Genomic DNA, 16,708 nt, shown 5'->3' with positions numbered 1-16,708 from the left:
TCCATCTTTAATATGCCAATCTTATTTATAATGTTATTAGAATTTAAGGAAATTCACCAAAGGAAAATTTCCCAATTTCTTCATTGCCATGCAGTCATCTGCCACTCAAAAAAACTGGGAGACTTGCGTGAATAATGTAGAAAGGAGAAGGACTCCTGTGGAAGAGTAACTAAATAAGTTTATTTGTTTATTACTGGTAACTTAACTATGGAACTAAATTTTCATACTGTCTTTATTTCTAAGGACTTCTACATTGTTTAGTGGAACTTTCTCAATGTCTTTAAAGATAGTTTGAAGAAATAATTAAAACTTTCATAAATTTATCTTGGGATCTAAGCTAGCTTCTTCAGGATGACACCAAGACTTGATATACTTTCGAAAAAAAGGGCTGACGTCGTGACGGCACGACGTGGGATCTTGGTGCTCCGAGATCGCAATTGATATTTCTGCCGCTGGACGGTCCATTTGGACCTAAACCGTCCCGCAGAGACGGTGATTGAGAAGGGCACCTCCTGCTGATCTCAGGGGCAAAACAAAGTCCCTGAAGGATCCAGGAATATCCTCTTTTTTCCCAGCGATAGAAACACAGCTAATGAAGCTGCTAAAGTTAGGACAGCTCTGGAACAGGAAGAAAGCGAAAAGAGAAAGTGTGTCGAATTGGTGAGGAAATGTTATTATTAGAAAAACAGATTACCCCCGCAAAAAAATTAAGTTAAATTAAAATTGAAGATAGAAGACTGTAAGTGACAAAATTAATCCACATTAAACTTAGTGTGTTATCCTGTTTCTATTTTTTTTCATGGATGGAATTTTTGCAAAGGCTCCCTATTTTTTAAACTGAATGGATTAATTTTTTCTTCTTTTTTTCACTTTTGCTTACATCTATGGATTAAAATTTTCCTTTTTTTATAATGCTTGATTGGGTTGATTGGATTAAGGGGTTTTTCCTTTCTTAATCTTGGAATATAAAGAAGATAATAAGAAGGATTATAATGAGGGTTGTAACAAAAGGAGGAAAAGCAGTTACACTGCCACATAGAGGCCAGAGGCTGGATACATTGTTTTTTCTTCTTTCTGTTTGATCACTTGAGATTCAAGGTTCTTTGAGTTTGTTTGATAGTAGGAAGAGCACAAGTTGTTTATACAGGTGCTTTTAGAGAGTTCTATCACTAGCAATTGGAGGGAAGACAACATTTTGACTTGAAAGATAATAAATGAAGCTGTTTGAAGTTTATTAAAATAGCCTTGAATCCTATAGTGGCATTGCCTGCAAAATTGGAACAATAGCGCAGCAAGAAAAAGAAACTATAACATTGCAAATGTTAGATTGCAAATAGATTGCAAATCTATTACTTGTGACACAGAGAATTGAAAAGAGATGGGAGAATATGGAATATAAAACAGAAAAAATTGATGGAAAACTAAGGATGCTTATCAAATGAAGAATGTGGAAGACAGACTTCAAAAAATGGAAGAAAAAAATCAGCAAAGAGATAAGAAATCTGTGGATACTGACAATGAAAGTGAGTGTGGTTGGTAATGGCAAGAGCGGAATATGGAAAGCGGAGATAGATGGATTGAAGCTCTACCCCAGACTTCAAAGCACAGAAGAAGAAAAGAGAGAAAAATTGATGGAGATAATGAGAGAAATCTTGAAAGAAGCACCAGTGATAACCAAAGATAAGCTGATGGAAAGAGCAGATTCTGGGTTTTGAGTTTTTATGAGATACAAAAGGAACATGTTGCGAAGAGAGGTTCACATAAGATTTATTAAGAAAGTAACTAGAATATTAATGCTACAAATGGTAAGAGATATAAGATTGCACTATTACTGGAAAAATACAGGTTGATGCAATGAAAACGCATAATAAAAACTAAGGTAAATTTAGTTTACTAGTAGTATGTATAAAATGAAGTGACAATAGCTATAATTAAATAATGATTAATAATGATAATAATACATATAGATATATTACTTTGATAATATGAAATTTTATATAAACAACACATGGAGAATATGAGAGGAGATTTAAAAGCTTTATCTAGAATATGTTATAAAGATGTATTGTGATTGGACGATTTGAGGATGATTTAATAGAATTGTGAAGTTCCCAAGAGCTGACCTAATTAATTTACAAGCCTTGAAACAAAGTTTAAAAAAACCCATTCATTTATTAGGACTAACATCTTGGCAAGGACTTCTGTGGAGCCTAAATTGGCTTTGACTTAATTGCATATGAACTTTACTCCTCTATCTCCTCCTTTCTATGATGCTTCATAGATCATATTCAGGAACTAGGTTGTAGAAATATGAGATCCAACTCTGGCCAAAGGTATGCATGGAATCCTCCCTCGAATGCCAACCTGATAATAGTCATGGCAACACTTTAGAAGTTGACATCCGGCTCCCCTCACTCTCTGAAAGCAATCTGTTTGACACAAAGACAATTTGAGTACAGGTACATAATATAGGGATGTGTTCCTCCCCCAGGTTTGCCTGGATTTTCTGCATGGACTTCCGCTATAAGACAATCAGCCTGGATATTCCTACTTTTTACCCAAGATGCCTCTAATAAGGGGTAGCCCTTCCACTTGATTAAGTATTGGAGTTGTCTCTTGTGTCACTTCAAATCGAGGATTTGTTGAACTTCATAATGGGGTTGCCCCCCTATGACCATAGACCCTGGGAGATCATGGGGTAGTGGTCTCAGAGTGGATCCAATCATAGGTTTCAATAGGCTACTATGAAACTCTGGGTGTATCTTCCACAACAATCGAGGTAGTTTCAATTGCACTGTAACTGGGTTGATGATCTTTACTATGGGGAATGGTCCCATAAACTTTGGCCCCAGTTTCTTGCTAGGCAGTTTTAATCTCAAATATTTTGTGGAGAGGTAAACCTTCTTTCCCATCCGGAATGGCTGTTGCAGAGCCTGGTGTTTAACTGCTTGTTTCTTATAGGTTTGTGCCGCTTTAGATGGTGCAGCTTTTCACGTAACTATCCACATCTTTCTTTATGCCAGGCCACCAGAACTGCCTCTGGGCTAAGTGTAAAGTCTTTACGAACCCAAAGTGGCCTGCTGGTTTGGCATCGTAACTCCACTGTAGAACTAGGGTACGTAGGGATTCAGGGACGTAGAGTGTTGTCCCCTTCCATGCAAGCTCATCTCTTTTCGTCAAGATGTGTTGGTTGTTTTGCTAGCAGTTTGGTTTGGAGTCTGCTAGCAGTTTGGTTTGGAGTCTTGTGGTTAGATCGCTTGCAGGTTGGCCTTTCCGGTCATGGCACTGCCACCTGGTGGTTACTTGGGCAGCTGTTTGAGTAGAGGGAATGATGGCGTCCACTACGTGCTCCTGTTTGCAGTTGTACTGAGGCATGCGGGAGAGGGCATCAGCTAGAAAGTCCCTCCTGCCTAGAATGTGCTTTAAGACAAAATCGAAACAGTTGAAGTAATTGAGCCCATCGGACTTGTTTGGGTGATAGTTTCCTTGGGGTCCTAAGTGCCTCCAGATTTTTGTGGTCAGTGCAGACTTCAAACGGTTTCTAGCTCCCTTCCAACAGGTGTCTCCAAGTTAGCAGTGCCCATCTCACTGTGAACGCCTCCTTTTCCCATGCCGCCCATCGTCTCTGTGTCAGTGAACTTGCGGGAGGTGTAGATGCAGGGTTGTAAGTTTCCTTGGTTGTTCCTTTGGACTAGCACCACTCCCACTGCCATGTCGCTGGCATCTGCCTGGATCACGAAGAGCTATTCGAGGTCAGGATGCTTCAGCAGCAGCTCCTTTGCAAACATTTCTTTCAGTGTTTCAAATGCCTTTTGGCAGGTTAGGTCCCACTGTAGAGATAGTCCCAGATGAGGCTTTTGTCCCTGGGCTCCCTGTCTTCAGGAGGTCTGTCAGGGGTTTCGCAATCTTCACAAAGGAGGGAATGAATTGCCTGTAGAAGTTTGTGAACCCTTGGAAGCTTTGTAGCTGTCTGCGGGTGCAAAGGGGTTGCCAGCTTATGACGGCTTGCACTTTCGCTGGGTCCATCTCTATTCCCTCATTTGACACTCGGTAACCCAGGTAGTCTAACTGTGCACGGTGGAATTCACATTTTGATACCTTGACATACAGGTTGGCTACAGAGAATAGAGAAGTTTTTCCAGTACTTGGCGAACCAGGGGTACGTGGTCGTCTATGGTCTCAGTGTAGATAAGGATGTCATCTAGGTAGATGAGGACCCCCTTGTAGAGGTGCTCGTGCAACACCTAATTTATTAACTGCATAAATATCACTGGGGGGCCCTGCAGTCCAAAAGGCAACACTTTGAATTGAAAGCTCCCTAGGGGGCAGTTGAATGCTGTTTTCCACTCATCTCCCTCTCTGATACATACTTGGTAGTATGCTTCTCTGAGTTTGGTGAAGACTTTTCTCTTGGCCAGATGAGATAGCATGTCCTTCATGAGGGGGACAGGGTATAAGATAAGTATGCACACACCATTTATCCCTCGAAAGTACACAACCTCATAGTTCCATATTTTTTTTCTTTGAAAAGGACTAGTGCCGTAACCCGTGGCTTGGCTGGCTCAACCCCCTTACTAGGTTTTTGTCTATGTATTTGCGCATCTCTTGCATCTCCCGGGGTGTCATGGTGTACAGTTTGGGCTTGGATAGTTTTGCTCCAGGAATGATTTCAATGGCACAGTCTGTCTCGCAGTGGGGAGGTAGAACATCGCACTCAGCCTCACTGAATACTTCAGCGAGGTCCTGATATTACATCAGAATCAGTTCGGCCTCTGAAGTTTTGTCAGATGTGGTTGCCAGTTGTTTTTGTGGGCTCTTTTGGGGGGTTTCCAGCTTGGGTGGAGTTTCTGCTTGCTTGTGTGGGAGGGGTTGGGGGCCCCTTGATATCCTAAGTCTGCGGGTACCCTCTTGCCACCAGATGGTCAGTCCCCACTTGTCTAGCCAGGAAAGTCCCAGTATGACTGCGTCTGTTATTTTGGGGGCTATTATGAATTGAATTACTTCCCAGTGATCCACTATTTCTAGTCTCACTGGTTCAGTTAGGTGGGTGACATAGGCTCCTCCCATTAGGACCCGTCAACCTGCTCATATCGGATCGGGTGGGACAGTCTTTTTCCTCTGATCCCCCATTTCAGGACTGTGGTTAAGTTGATCAAGCACCTTGTGCAGCCTGAGTCTATTAAGGCTTGAAAATTCCCCTGGTTTTCTGTTTTGGGGGCTTTGAGGCATATTGGAAAAAGGAAAGGGTGAATTGATTCACTCACCATTGGGTCATTTTCTCCCTCGTCCTCACTGTCGTGATTCATATGATTGTTGTTGCCTGGGGTTCCACCACTTTCGCCTGAGGGGGAAGGGGCCTCTGCAGCCTGGAGGGCTTTCCCGGACGTGTTGGTGGTCCGTTTGTGCCCTCATTCTAGTTGTGCCCTGGGCTTGGTCTGGGCTTGGTTTTGGGGCTGGGGTTGGGCATGCAGCTGCCATGTGGCCCATCCCCCCCCATATCTGTAGCATTTCAGCAGACTTCGAGGGAGGGCTGGTATCAGGGCCTGCTGTGGTGCTGTGGTTCCCCGCCGGCTGGGTAGTTTCAGGTCAGGTTGACCTCTCTCTTGTGTGTCTGGTTGCTTTCTCATGTCGTTGGCACGCAGACCGCTGTCGACTTTTGTTGCTACTCAGAACCACTCAGAGAGTTGATTTGGGGTGTCACAGTATGCAGTTACCTGGGCAATTTGCTTCTCCAGGCTTGTTCTGAAAAAATGCACCAGCAGCCGCTCTGGTAAAGGGGGTAGCCTGCCTATGACCCTCCTAAATTCACGGATGTGCTCTTTGATGGGGCGGCCCCTCTGCTTTAGGTTGCTGAGTTCCTCTTCCGCATATGGGTCCTCCTCCTCTCCACAAATCTGGCCTCTAGCAGTTGCAGGAAGTCATCTATGTCTTGAAGTTGGGGGCTCTCCTCTTGTGGAGGGCTGCTAGCCATTCCCTTGCTTCTCCCTCTAGACCCTGTGCAATGGTATTCACCATGGCTTTGGGGGATGGGTAGAGGTGCCCATAGCGTTCTAGGTGGATATCAGCTGAATCAAGGAATAGGGCTAGCTGGTCTGAGTCTCCGTCCAACTTTCCCCTGAATTGGGGTGGGTCATTCAGCCCTACTCCTCCAACCTCCTGTTGGCCTCTGTATGCTTGCACCTGATATGGCTGGTCATCTTCTTCACCCGTAGTTCGGAGAGGGAAGGGTTTACTTGCTCTTGGCAGCTTGCCTGCTTCATGGGAGAGGCACTGGTCACGTTTTGGCCTTCTTCTATCCGGAGAGGGAGGGGGCTGCACTCCAGTCTGCATCTCCTCCCTTCAACAGGATCAGATGTCCCTCCCCTCTCTTTTGGGCGGCATGATGGACCCTCAACATGAAGGGTGGCTCGGTCAAAATCCTCCCTCAGTTGCTCTTTTGCACTTCCTAGGGATTCCATCGGGGGCTTTGGGAGCCTGGCTTGTTTCCAGTCCCACCTCCAGTCCACCTTTGCCAGCTTGCTTGAGACCATTCCCTGTATCTGGGAATTGGGATAAGGGAACTCTACCTCAGCTGCCTTAGGGGTTAATTTCCAAAAGTACTCATCCTTTCTTGCTTCTGCTGCTGGGGAAGACATCACAGCATGGAAGCGTGGAGCTCTGATGGGGGGGGGGGGGCTGGCCGACTTCCTCCCCCTGAAATCAGGCTTTCTTCCGATAATCCACCTTCTGCCATGGTTGCCTGATTTTCCCTCCAAGCACCTCAAATATTGAGGGAGTGCTCAGAGAGCCCGGGATTCAGGAAACCCGGAAATCTTGATAGATTTCTAAAAGATCAGTTTAGGCTCTCTGTGAAGTTCCCAAGCGATGACCTAATTAATTTACGAGCCTCGAGACAAAGTTCAAAAAACCCCATTCATTTATTAGGATGAACATCTTGGCACGGACTTCTATGGAGCCTAAACTGGCTTTCGCTTAATTGCGTTTGAACTTTACTCCTCTATCTCCTCCTTTCTATCATGCGTCTTACATCATATTCACGAACTAGGTTGTAGAAATATGAGATCCAACTCTGGCCGAAGGTATGCATGGAATCCTCCCTCGAATGCCAACCTGATAATAGTCATGGCAACCCTTTAGAAGTTGACAAGAATGTTATCATATAATCCTATTCTAGATTTTGAGTATTATATATAAAAGGATATAAAAACAATTATAGTCAAATTAAGGTTGAGATATAATAATCATGACATACGTGAATATATGTGAATTTAAAATATGCGATTTGATATGAAAAGCAGGGGATGACTATGGAAGAGAAGCATGGAAATACTGTAACCAACTGACACACTTTCTACAAATTTGTAACGGAAGATTTTTTTTTTATTTTTATGTTTGTTTGTCTTTGTTCAAAAATAAATAAAAAATGTTTTTTTTTTAAAAAAAGACTTGCTGCGCTTTCTGTCAATATCCAGTGTAGGTAGAATGAATGCTCTGCCATGAGGCCATACTTACTTCTGGAAGTGCAGGTAATCCTCCCGTTGCCTTCGCCGAGGCACGTGCAATCCACCATCATCCAGCCCTGATATGGCTTTTCCCAAACATCTCCAACAACATACGATGTCCCAGCTGCATTATCATAGCATCGCTCGGCTAAGGGGAATTAATTTTCAAAGGTGAAAAAGAAAAATAACCTCACAGCACAATTTACAATTTCATCAAGGAAAGAATTAAATTTCTTAATTAGGAAAAAAAACGAAATGCTTCCATAATTTTTTGCATTTGGTTAAAAACACAGCATGCAGAAATTTGGCAATTCAATGAAATAGAATTTTTTAAGTGTTTGCAACATTGGTTTGCTGACAGCTGTTTCATTTTATGCTCCTTTTGAAGGAACAGCTATATTTGAGTATATAACTATATATAGGGTTATATTTTGAAATGATCTGAAGAATTTTCTGTTATATCAATAAAGCACATCAAACTTTGGCGCATGACTCTCTTAACTAAGTATGCCCTTCCCTATCAAAAAAATCTAAAAACCAGACAGCAGGGGACAGATTAACCTAGGCATCTTCTCTGTGGCATAATTGTATTCTGGATGAATTTGTTTATTATCTATGGAGAGATATTCAGGGATATTCAGCAGCAGGGATATGCAAAAGTCCAGGTAAATTTTGCTCATGTATGCATGTTTTGAGTATTTTTATATATCAACTGAAACAAAAATTTAAAAAATGTTATCACAAAGAGTCACCTGAAATTGCAACTGAAATACTTTTGATCTCTGAAATGCATAAAAGAAAACTAAATCATACCAACTGGTTTGCAAGTCCATTCACCCTTTCCATTGCCAAGACAGACGCATTCTAACATGAAGCCTCCTGTCTCATGAGGCCTGCGCCAGGTATCACCAATTTTGTAAGACTGGCCACCTTCATGACATCGATCTGAAAAACAAAGCATAGGAAGCTGTTTTTTCAAGTGATGTATCTACTTGAATGTAGTGTACGTAATAGTTCAGCAACTCTTTAAGATTGCCCAGTTATATTATAATAAAGTCTTGGATCCCTTCATCCATTTCAGCATTGGACAATCCTTCATAATGTGGACAGCCATGAAAAGCAGCGAGTTTCTTTTCCAATATGAATGTCCCTGGAGCAGCAATGGCGAACCTTTTTTGGCTCACATGCCATAAGCGGGGGAGCGCAGGAGAGTCATGCGCGGGAGTGCCACACCCATAATGCAATGCACTATACCCCCCAGTGTGCATTCGCGCATGACAGGCACGACCCTTCATTTTTTGCATGCTTTTTTCGCCCTCCCCAGGCTCCAGAGGCTTTATAGGAGCCTGGGGAGGGCGAAAACAGCCTCCCCCACCCCACCCCGGAACGCAAAAAGCCGGCTCTACAGGCAAACCGGAAGTTTGGGGACAGACTTCCGGTTTGCTCGTAGGGCTGGTTTAAGCCCTCCGGAGCCTTCAGGGGCCTTCCAGAGGTTTCCCTGAAGGCTCCGGAGGACAAAAAAAGACTCAACAGACAAACCGGAAGTCACTTCCGGTTTGCTCGTAGGGCTGTTTTCAGGGGCCTCCGGAGGCTTCTGGTTTGCTCATAGGGGCATTTTTTGTCTTCCAGAACCTTCAGGGAAGCCTCCGGAAGACCCTGAAAGCTCCGGAGGGCTTAAACCGGCCCTACGAGCAAACCAGAAGTCCATCCTCGAACTTCCGGTTTTTCCATAGGGCTGTTTTTTTGCACTCTGGAGGCTTCAGGGAGGCTCCGGAGGGCCTCCAGAGGGGGAGGCTCTTTTTGCCCTCCCCAGCCTCTTATAAAGCCCGGGGAGGGCGAAAAATGGCTTTAAAAAAGGCTGGACTCAGCTGGCCAGCGCGCACATGCCTCACGTGCCCTGACAAATGGCTCCGCATGCCACCTGTGGCACGTGTGCCATAGGTTCGCCATCCTGGCCGTAGAGTCTAATAACTATAACATGCCATTTTCCTCTCGTTTCAGAAGTCTTCCTAATTTATTAGAGATGTTAAAAACATTTGGATTATAAAGTATAGAACTATAAGAAAAGTTGAACCGCACTTCCCTTCATCTCTCATATTGACTATACTAATTAGGATTGCTAGAAATTTAGGTCAGACATTTGGAGTCATCTGCAGAAGAGTTTCATCCTTGCTTTACAATTAGGTCAAAGTTCTGACATGTAATAATGAAAAATACCACATTTTTCAGACTATAAGATGCTCCAGACTCCATCACTAGGGAACAATGCAGCCTTTGCTGCCAAGCAGCTGGTTGTCAATTGGATTTGCCTCTGGAATACCTCCAATCATTTGTTCTAGCCACGGGGATCGCCACCACTGCCCATTCGCTTCAAGTGGCGGCGAATGGTGGGGCAGCGAACAGGCAGCAGTAATAGGCGGCAATCCCCACTGCCTAGAACAGCTGATTGGCACCGCACTAACACCACCACCGCCGCTGCAATATTTGCTCTGTAAGATGCATAAACATTTCCACCCACTTTTGGGAGGAGGGGGAAGTGCATCTTATAGAAAATATGGTAGTCTTTCAAGAAAAACATTCACAGAGCAGTTCCACAAAGCTCATGGCAGCTACATAGATACAGGCTCCAGTTTATGTACAATATATCAGAATTGAACCGAAGCCAGCCTCAAGTCATAAGATTTGGAGGGGGAAATCTAGCACTACCTTGAATCCTGTTTATTTCAGCCTTCTTCCACATTCTCCTTTTCTTCATGCAGGAGAAAAACTCAGGTATAAGCTACACACCTATTCATAATGTCAACATGCAGCAAATATCAGTGGTCTCATTTTACAGTGGTCTCTCTCTCCCTCCCTCGTGATTGAACTTTGCCACAGACAAATTTCTTACAATTATGCAATATTATGTGTGGTACCTACTTCTTCTTATTGTGGAAACCACTAGATTTTGTGACATTCCAGCAACATGAGTATAAGGATTAACAACATCATCTAAGCATCTCAGGGGAGGATTTAATACATACTTGCAATAGTGCAACTGATTCTTCCACGCCCAGCGCCAATACAAGTACAGTCCCAGATCATGGAATCCTTTGGGCGTTCATAGGTTTCCCCTACTTGATAAGTAGTCCCAGTGAATTTATCGAAACAGGTTTCTTCCGCTGTGTACAAAGAAGGGGGAAAAAATCACCACAGATAAATCTACCACTTGCAGCTTCTAATCTCCTTTCCCTACCTCATTCCTAGTGGCCTACACACAAAAATTAATGGTGGCATTGACTGCTATTGTTATCATAGTGGCAAGCAGAAGCTTTTTGGATGCTAATGATGTAGCTAAAGACAAAGAATAGGAGAGGTGCTTGGACCAATGAAAGAAGAAAGACAACTAAAAAAATCCACGTTAACAGTAGAAGGGAATCTCCAGGCAATTGGAACATTTGTATAAAAGCACATTTTTTAAAATAAGTGGAGAAAATAATAAGAAAATGCATTTGACCAAGAGATACAGGATAGACGTGTGGAAAACCAAAGTTCAAATATTTGGTCAAATATTTAGTTCCTTACTAGATTAGATTATAGGAACCAAGTAAATGTCTTGTTATCCAAAGGGCTGTCAGGTGAGTCTGTCAAGATGAATTGAAACGGGAGGCTACCCTACTATCATGGTTAAACAATTTCCCAATGAAGTGTTCTTATTTGCCTCCATACAAGGAAAGAGATCCATTACGGCACTTTGCCCTTAAGAGACTTTCCAGGCAACAGAGATGGTATTCTTGCCCAAGTTCTAGTCACTTTATGGAGAAGAGAAAATGAGAGATGTTATTAAAATTGTTCCTCAATACTCTTTATCACTGTAGAACTCAGAAGGCCCATAAGCAGGTATAGAAGCAAGATTGGCAACAGCACATTTTGACAGAGCACATTATCAAGAAGACAAGATAGGCAAATCGTGTAGCAATAAATGAATAAAAACTATTTTCTTCTGCTGCTAAATTGAAATCTCAGTAGCCATCAGGAAATTATTTTGGTCAGGTGGAAAAAAAAGCTTTTATAAGACAATATTGGAACCCACAGAGACATGGTGTGATATATTTACAAGGTAGGTGAATAGATGACATTACTTATTGTTATGCAAGTCTGTTGTCTGATTAATCTGGTTCTACGGGATTAGTTTCAACTTTTAAAATATGAATGTGTGAGCAGGATGTTAGAAGCTATGCTCCCAATTACATATCCTTTTTAGACCTTCCCATTATAGCTAATGCATATCAGTAGATTGCCTAGATGAATCTAGTAAATATATTTTTACAGGGGAAGCAATAAATGCCAGCCATGTTAAAAGAAGAGATAGTATGGCTTCAAGAAACCCACAGGAGACGTTGAGTTCTTAAAAGCAATCAATCAGTTGCTAATATCCCCTAAGGGACTATTTGTGCAGTTGATGCAATGCAGCTCAGACATCCTGGAAGAAATAGACTCTCTGGACCTATTTTAGTCTGGGCACAAGCCTGGATATATGATCAGAACATGGTCTCCTTCATGAGTCAGCCATGAAGATTGGGAAACCAAGGCAGAGTGCTGTGGTGACTCAGTTCCTGCTGACAGACTGACACATCTAAGGCGTGTCAGGTTGGGTTCAAAGTAGACAAGATGGCAGTTGCAATGTCATCATCCTTGCCTATCCAATGCCTGTCCTTTATTCGTACGTACAATATGTACACGTGAATATCTACAAAAGGTAAATCTTGGGCTTCACTTCTAAATTATCATCCTACATGTTTTGACACAGATAACCTCAGATATTTAAATGAGATTATACATCTCTTGCAGGACAATGAGGCACTGAGGAGCAATTCTGCTAAATACAATGTTAGAGAGAGAATCTGGGAGATGATGCTCACGGAGGGGGAGATGGCGGGAAGGACCCTGGGCAGCAGTGTGGAGGGAGCAGACTCCAGAAAGGGGGGGAAAGACAAGAGGTGGCACAACCTGTTTCTAAGCACAAGGTAGCATGAACATATTGCTTCCTATTACCACAATGTTTCTGTAGTGACATGCAAAGTGTTTGAAATCTGTTGTAATTTCCAATCATTATTTTACTTTATAATTATATAGAGTTTTATTATTCTATCTTATTGTATCTCCAATGTGGTATTACTTTTTTAACATGGGGACATGAAAATTAATAAATTTAATTTGTTTAATAACTTCTTTCAGTAGCACAAGTAGAATATTTTCTTGGTCTTGTCAATTTTTGGATATTCTTTTTCCTTTGCTTCAAAATGTTTTCCATTGCAAATCTGACCCGCCAGATATTTTTTTCTCCTCCAGTCTTTTTGCAGCATTTTCTCTAACATCCTATCTTACGTGGGGGTGTCCTTCCGTACATTGTTATCTGCAGAGCATTAAGGCTGTGACTTCCTTCTGACAAGGCAAAGCCAAACCTTTTCACAAAGCCAGAGAGAAGAGCTTAAGGGGGCCAAGGGGTCCCCTTCAGAGTACACAGCACCCTCCGAAGGTTCCTCTTAAAGTTACGTAAAGCAAGACGTCCAGGGACAAAGCTTTCTTAAAAGACACTTTGCCTACTGCCACACTCAGCTGTAATGGGCACAAAGAATGACCGCAGGAGAAAGAGCGGCTACTAACAGTCCGATAAAAGAACCGAGTCCAGACTGGAAACTGAGAAAGCACCTCTGAGACAAGACTCTCACCCGTTGTCATGAAGATGAAGGGGAGGGGTGCATTTAGACTTGATAGAAGATTCTGCGTTTATAATCTTATCATAAAATGACTTTGACTTCCTAATCCGCTCTACCTCTACATTGACAATATCTGTCTGTACAATGGTAAGGATATGTCAAGCAATTCAAGTCCCTCGGAATTCTCCTGATTAAAAATAAGGGCACCAGAGAAGCCTTGATATAAATTATCTGTGGGTCACAGAATCCCCCCCCCCCCAGGATTTTCTACAGTAGTTGGGGGCTTCCAGTTGTAATCACAGAAATCTACTGATAGATTAATCCATGCTAGCAGTTCTTGAGTCGAATTCGTGTGAAAACTACAGTAGGAACCAATTTCCTACCTAACCAATTTTGTTGTATTTATTTTGTACAATGACAATAAAGACCATACCAATAAAGAAATAATCTGTTTCATAAAATAATGCAAGGTTTTTCCAGGGTATTCCCAATCTGCAGTAGACAGGAACAGTCAGAAATTGACAGGCTTGGAGACTAAACTGAAAAAATACAGTAGGAGTAATCTTCTTCAGAGGGAGAAATGTTACATGTGGACGCTGTCTTTTCCAAGAACTAAAAGCCCAGGATATTTCCATCCATGTAAATATCTACTTTTCATTTTAGGGGGGGAAAAGGTGTTCTTGGCCAGAAGTTTGTCAAGAAACGCATCCAACTTACGCTCCGGTTTGCTTTCACAGTTGAATCCTCGGCTGCTTCCATAGCAAGTACAGACCAGGGTCTTCCCCAAGTAAATGCGCTCCCACTGCTGGTTGATCTGGTAATGTTGTCCATTGTCATAGCATCCCTCTGAGAAAGAAAGAGCACTGTTTAATTGCATCCTATCGTTGAGACCAAGCGTGGCTCTCCTGGTGAGGAGAAGAATGTGGGGAAGAAAGCAGTGTCAGCCCCTAACATGCATGGAATAGACATTAACTCCTGGCCAGACATTCCTTATACATCTTGAAACTTCTGTGTAATTTAATATTAGATGCAGGCAACTCAAGACTGGAGTTAAACTCAAAACAGTTCCATCCGTCTCTTGTTTAACCATGTTTTAAATGTATAGGATTAAACCACAAGAGATTTTTCATTCTGGAGCAGCATGTTAACAGCTGGAAAAGATTGCTCAGCTGGGAGGCTTAATCCAATGTTTCATGAAAGTCGATGGAAAGACCCCAAAAGATTTGAAAGAAACGTTGGCTCTCTTCCCTAAGCAGATTTATTCTTGCAAAGTAGAACTAGTCCCTCTCTTTTTTAATTTCCAAGCCTTTTCCCCACATTTACAGTCTTATCATTTCCTGAGATAACTTTAGCTTTAATGGAAAATCATACTTTCTAAACAATTTTAAAGTGTTATTTCAGCATCTCTTTTCTCAATTCACATACAGATTTTAAAATGAAAAAGTATGTTCTATACTTTTCAAAATTAATTCAAACATCTTAATTTTAAAGTCTGTTTTTATAGCAGGAAAGATGTTTTCCCCTCTTTTACTTTCAAGTCAATCATAAGTAATATAGAAATTTTTGGTTCCAGTTCTTCTGTAAGAGAAGAGAACAAATAGAAAGTTATCCTTTCTGGATTACCTCATTTTTTTCCTCTTTAGCTGGTATAGCTGCAGTGAAAAAATTGAATGCTAACTTATATTCTTCTTGAGAAATGCCTGGATTTCAGGAAAATTAATTTATCCTAAACAAGCAAATGTATGTGAAAGAGAAATAGGCCAGGACAAGAATCCCTTTTCTCAGTAATGAAGAATCTAACAGACCAGGGAACATCTCTTATAAAAAATCAATATATATGGAAATAAAGTTTCCACCAGCAGGCCCTGAAATACGGAATTTAACCACCAAGAGTCCATCTCCAACTGGATTAAAAAACAAAACCAACAAATGTTGCTTTCTCAACATCTTCACACAATTTGGCAATTCTGATGAGATAGTTTTGCTTCTCACTGGTGTCAATGGAAAAAATAAAAATTAAGAATTACCACCCCAGCCACAGCAAACTGGCAAAACTTGGGAAGTGGCAAATCTTTTACCAGACTTGCCCAAGAGTAGGGTGCCCAATCTAATCAGATGGCATTCAGTATTCAGAATAATTTTCTTGGGGCTCAATGTAATGTAATATATACTCCAACAATAAATCTTTAATTAGGCTTGAGTCTCAAAGGAAGCTCAAGCTTGAATTCCTTGGCAGAAAAACTGGATATAACTGCCATAACCAAGAGGATTCCCCTCTCGACAACACGGTTCAGTTCAATTAATCTGAAAATTCCCTGGAAAAGGCTGTTGCACTGGAAACGTCCTAGCTGTCCAGCCTTCTCGCATCCGAGGGTCCCTGATGGATTATCAAACTGGCAAAGCTAACTGGAGACACGAGACCACAAGGGAAGTAACTCCCGCACCATTAAAAGGTTGTCCTAAATTGCTTTAACAGCCTGTAAGACCCTTGGACGGGCATCGCTAAATCCCTACCTAAAGTTAAGTTCCAAAATACTTCTCCCCATCATCCCTTTTGTTTTTGGCAAAATTTTCTTCGTCTCAATCTGATGATTTCATGTGTTGGACCCGAGCAGACTCAAGGAAGAGCCATTAACCCATTATTCATATAGTACATTTTATCACCCCACCCCACCCTTCACAACCACCCAACGTTACGACTTTCGGCGCGCCCCTTAAGTCTGATGTCGGTTTTATCCAAGCGTGGCTGGTCCCCGACCGTTTCCTCTCCTGAGAAGCCGCTCCGGCTCATCCCAGAACCACTCACGCTTGTTGTGGCCGGCGGGCAGGGCGGGCTGGATGATCTGCTGCGATTGCCTCTTGCTTTTCCCCCCGCGGGGCTGAGAGCCCCCGACCGCCGCGCCCGAACAAAGGCTCAGCAGCACCAAAAGCACCGCTCGCTTCCATCGGCCGTCCGGCATCTTGGGAAGCTGTCGGGAAAACAAGCGGGTCTTGTTTGAAACCGGAGGCGAAGCGGTCGATCAAGCGGGATGGAGGGAAACTTGCAGATTCTCTTCTTACCGCCTCTCAACTTCTCCAATCTGACGGAAGCCCTGCAGGCTGCGAGAAGGGCAGAGGGCTGGCTCGCATCGGGCTTATATAGCATTCCGAGCCCCCAGGACCCCCGCCGGGCGTTGCAGGGGGAAGAGGAGGAGGAGGGTCTCGCCGGAGACAGCCCTTCGGACGGCAACGCCTGCCCAATTGGCCCGGGCGGGGCGGGGATCGCGTCACGGCCGGGAGTCGCCTCGCAGAGCAAACAAAGGTCTCTCTTCCGAAAGCCTCGAGCGGGCTTGAGCCGAGTCTCTCTGGCTCAGCTCTTGCTGCAGTTCAGCCAATGTGGCCAGCCGGTCATATCTGGACCCTCCGGGCTCAGCCAGTCACGGGGACTTTATTCGAGTTTTAGGGAAACTGAGCGACGACTTGAGCCTCGCTTGCAGTGCAAAAACATAACTAGGCTTACAGGAACAA

The 16,708-nt window shown here is 43.0% G+C and overlaps 1 protein-coding gene across 6 annotated transcripts in view; it reads right to left on the bottom strand.

The window, feature by feature from the left end:
• FN1 (fibronectin 1) overlaps positions 1–16,287 on the bottom strand; it is a 97,019-nt gene extending 80,732 nt beyond the window's left edge. Inside the window, exons 1-5 of one of the 6 annotated variants that reach the window (XM_087706232.1) lie at positions 16,008–16,287; positions 13,919–14,047; positions 10,526–10,663; positions 8,316–8,447; positions 7,513–7,650 (exon numbers count right to left, since the gene is read on the bottom strand). In XM_087706232.1, coding sequence (XP_087562358.1) covers positions 7,513–7,650; positions 8,316–8,447; positions 10,526–10,663; positions 13,919–14,047; positions 16,008–16,161 — 691 coding nt within the window. In that variant the 5' untranslated portion in view covers positions 16,162–16,287. The remainder of the gene's footprint in view (positions 1–7,512; positions 7,651–8,315; positions 8,448–10,525; positions 10,664–13,918; positions 14,048–16,007) is intronic. The other 5 variants (XM_087706199.1, XM_087706214.1, XM_087706208.1 and 2 more) reach the window with 5 other exon arrangements.
• Between the last annotated feature and the right edge of the window lie 421 nt (positions 16,288–16,708).

This window comes from Thamnophis sirtalis, unplaced genomic scaffold, assembly GCF_051295495.1.
Source record: "Thamnophis sirtalis isolate CommonGarterSnake01/CBP01778 unplaced genomic scaffold, rThaSir2_p1.2 scaffold_1, whole genome shotgun sequence".
In the NCBI taxonomy this organism is placed as follows: Eukaryota; Metazoa; Chordata; class Lepidosauria; order Squamata; family Natricidae; genus Thamnophis; species Thamnophis sirtalis.
The sequence above is the reverse complement of the archived record's forward strand: the minus strand, read 5'-3'. Positions and strand labels throughout refer to the sequence as shown.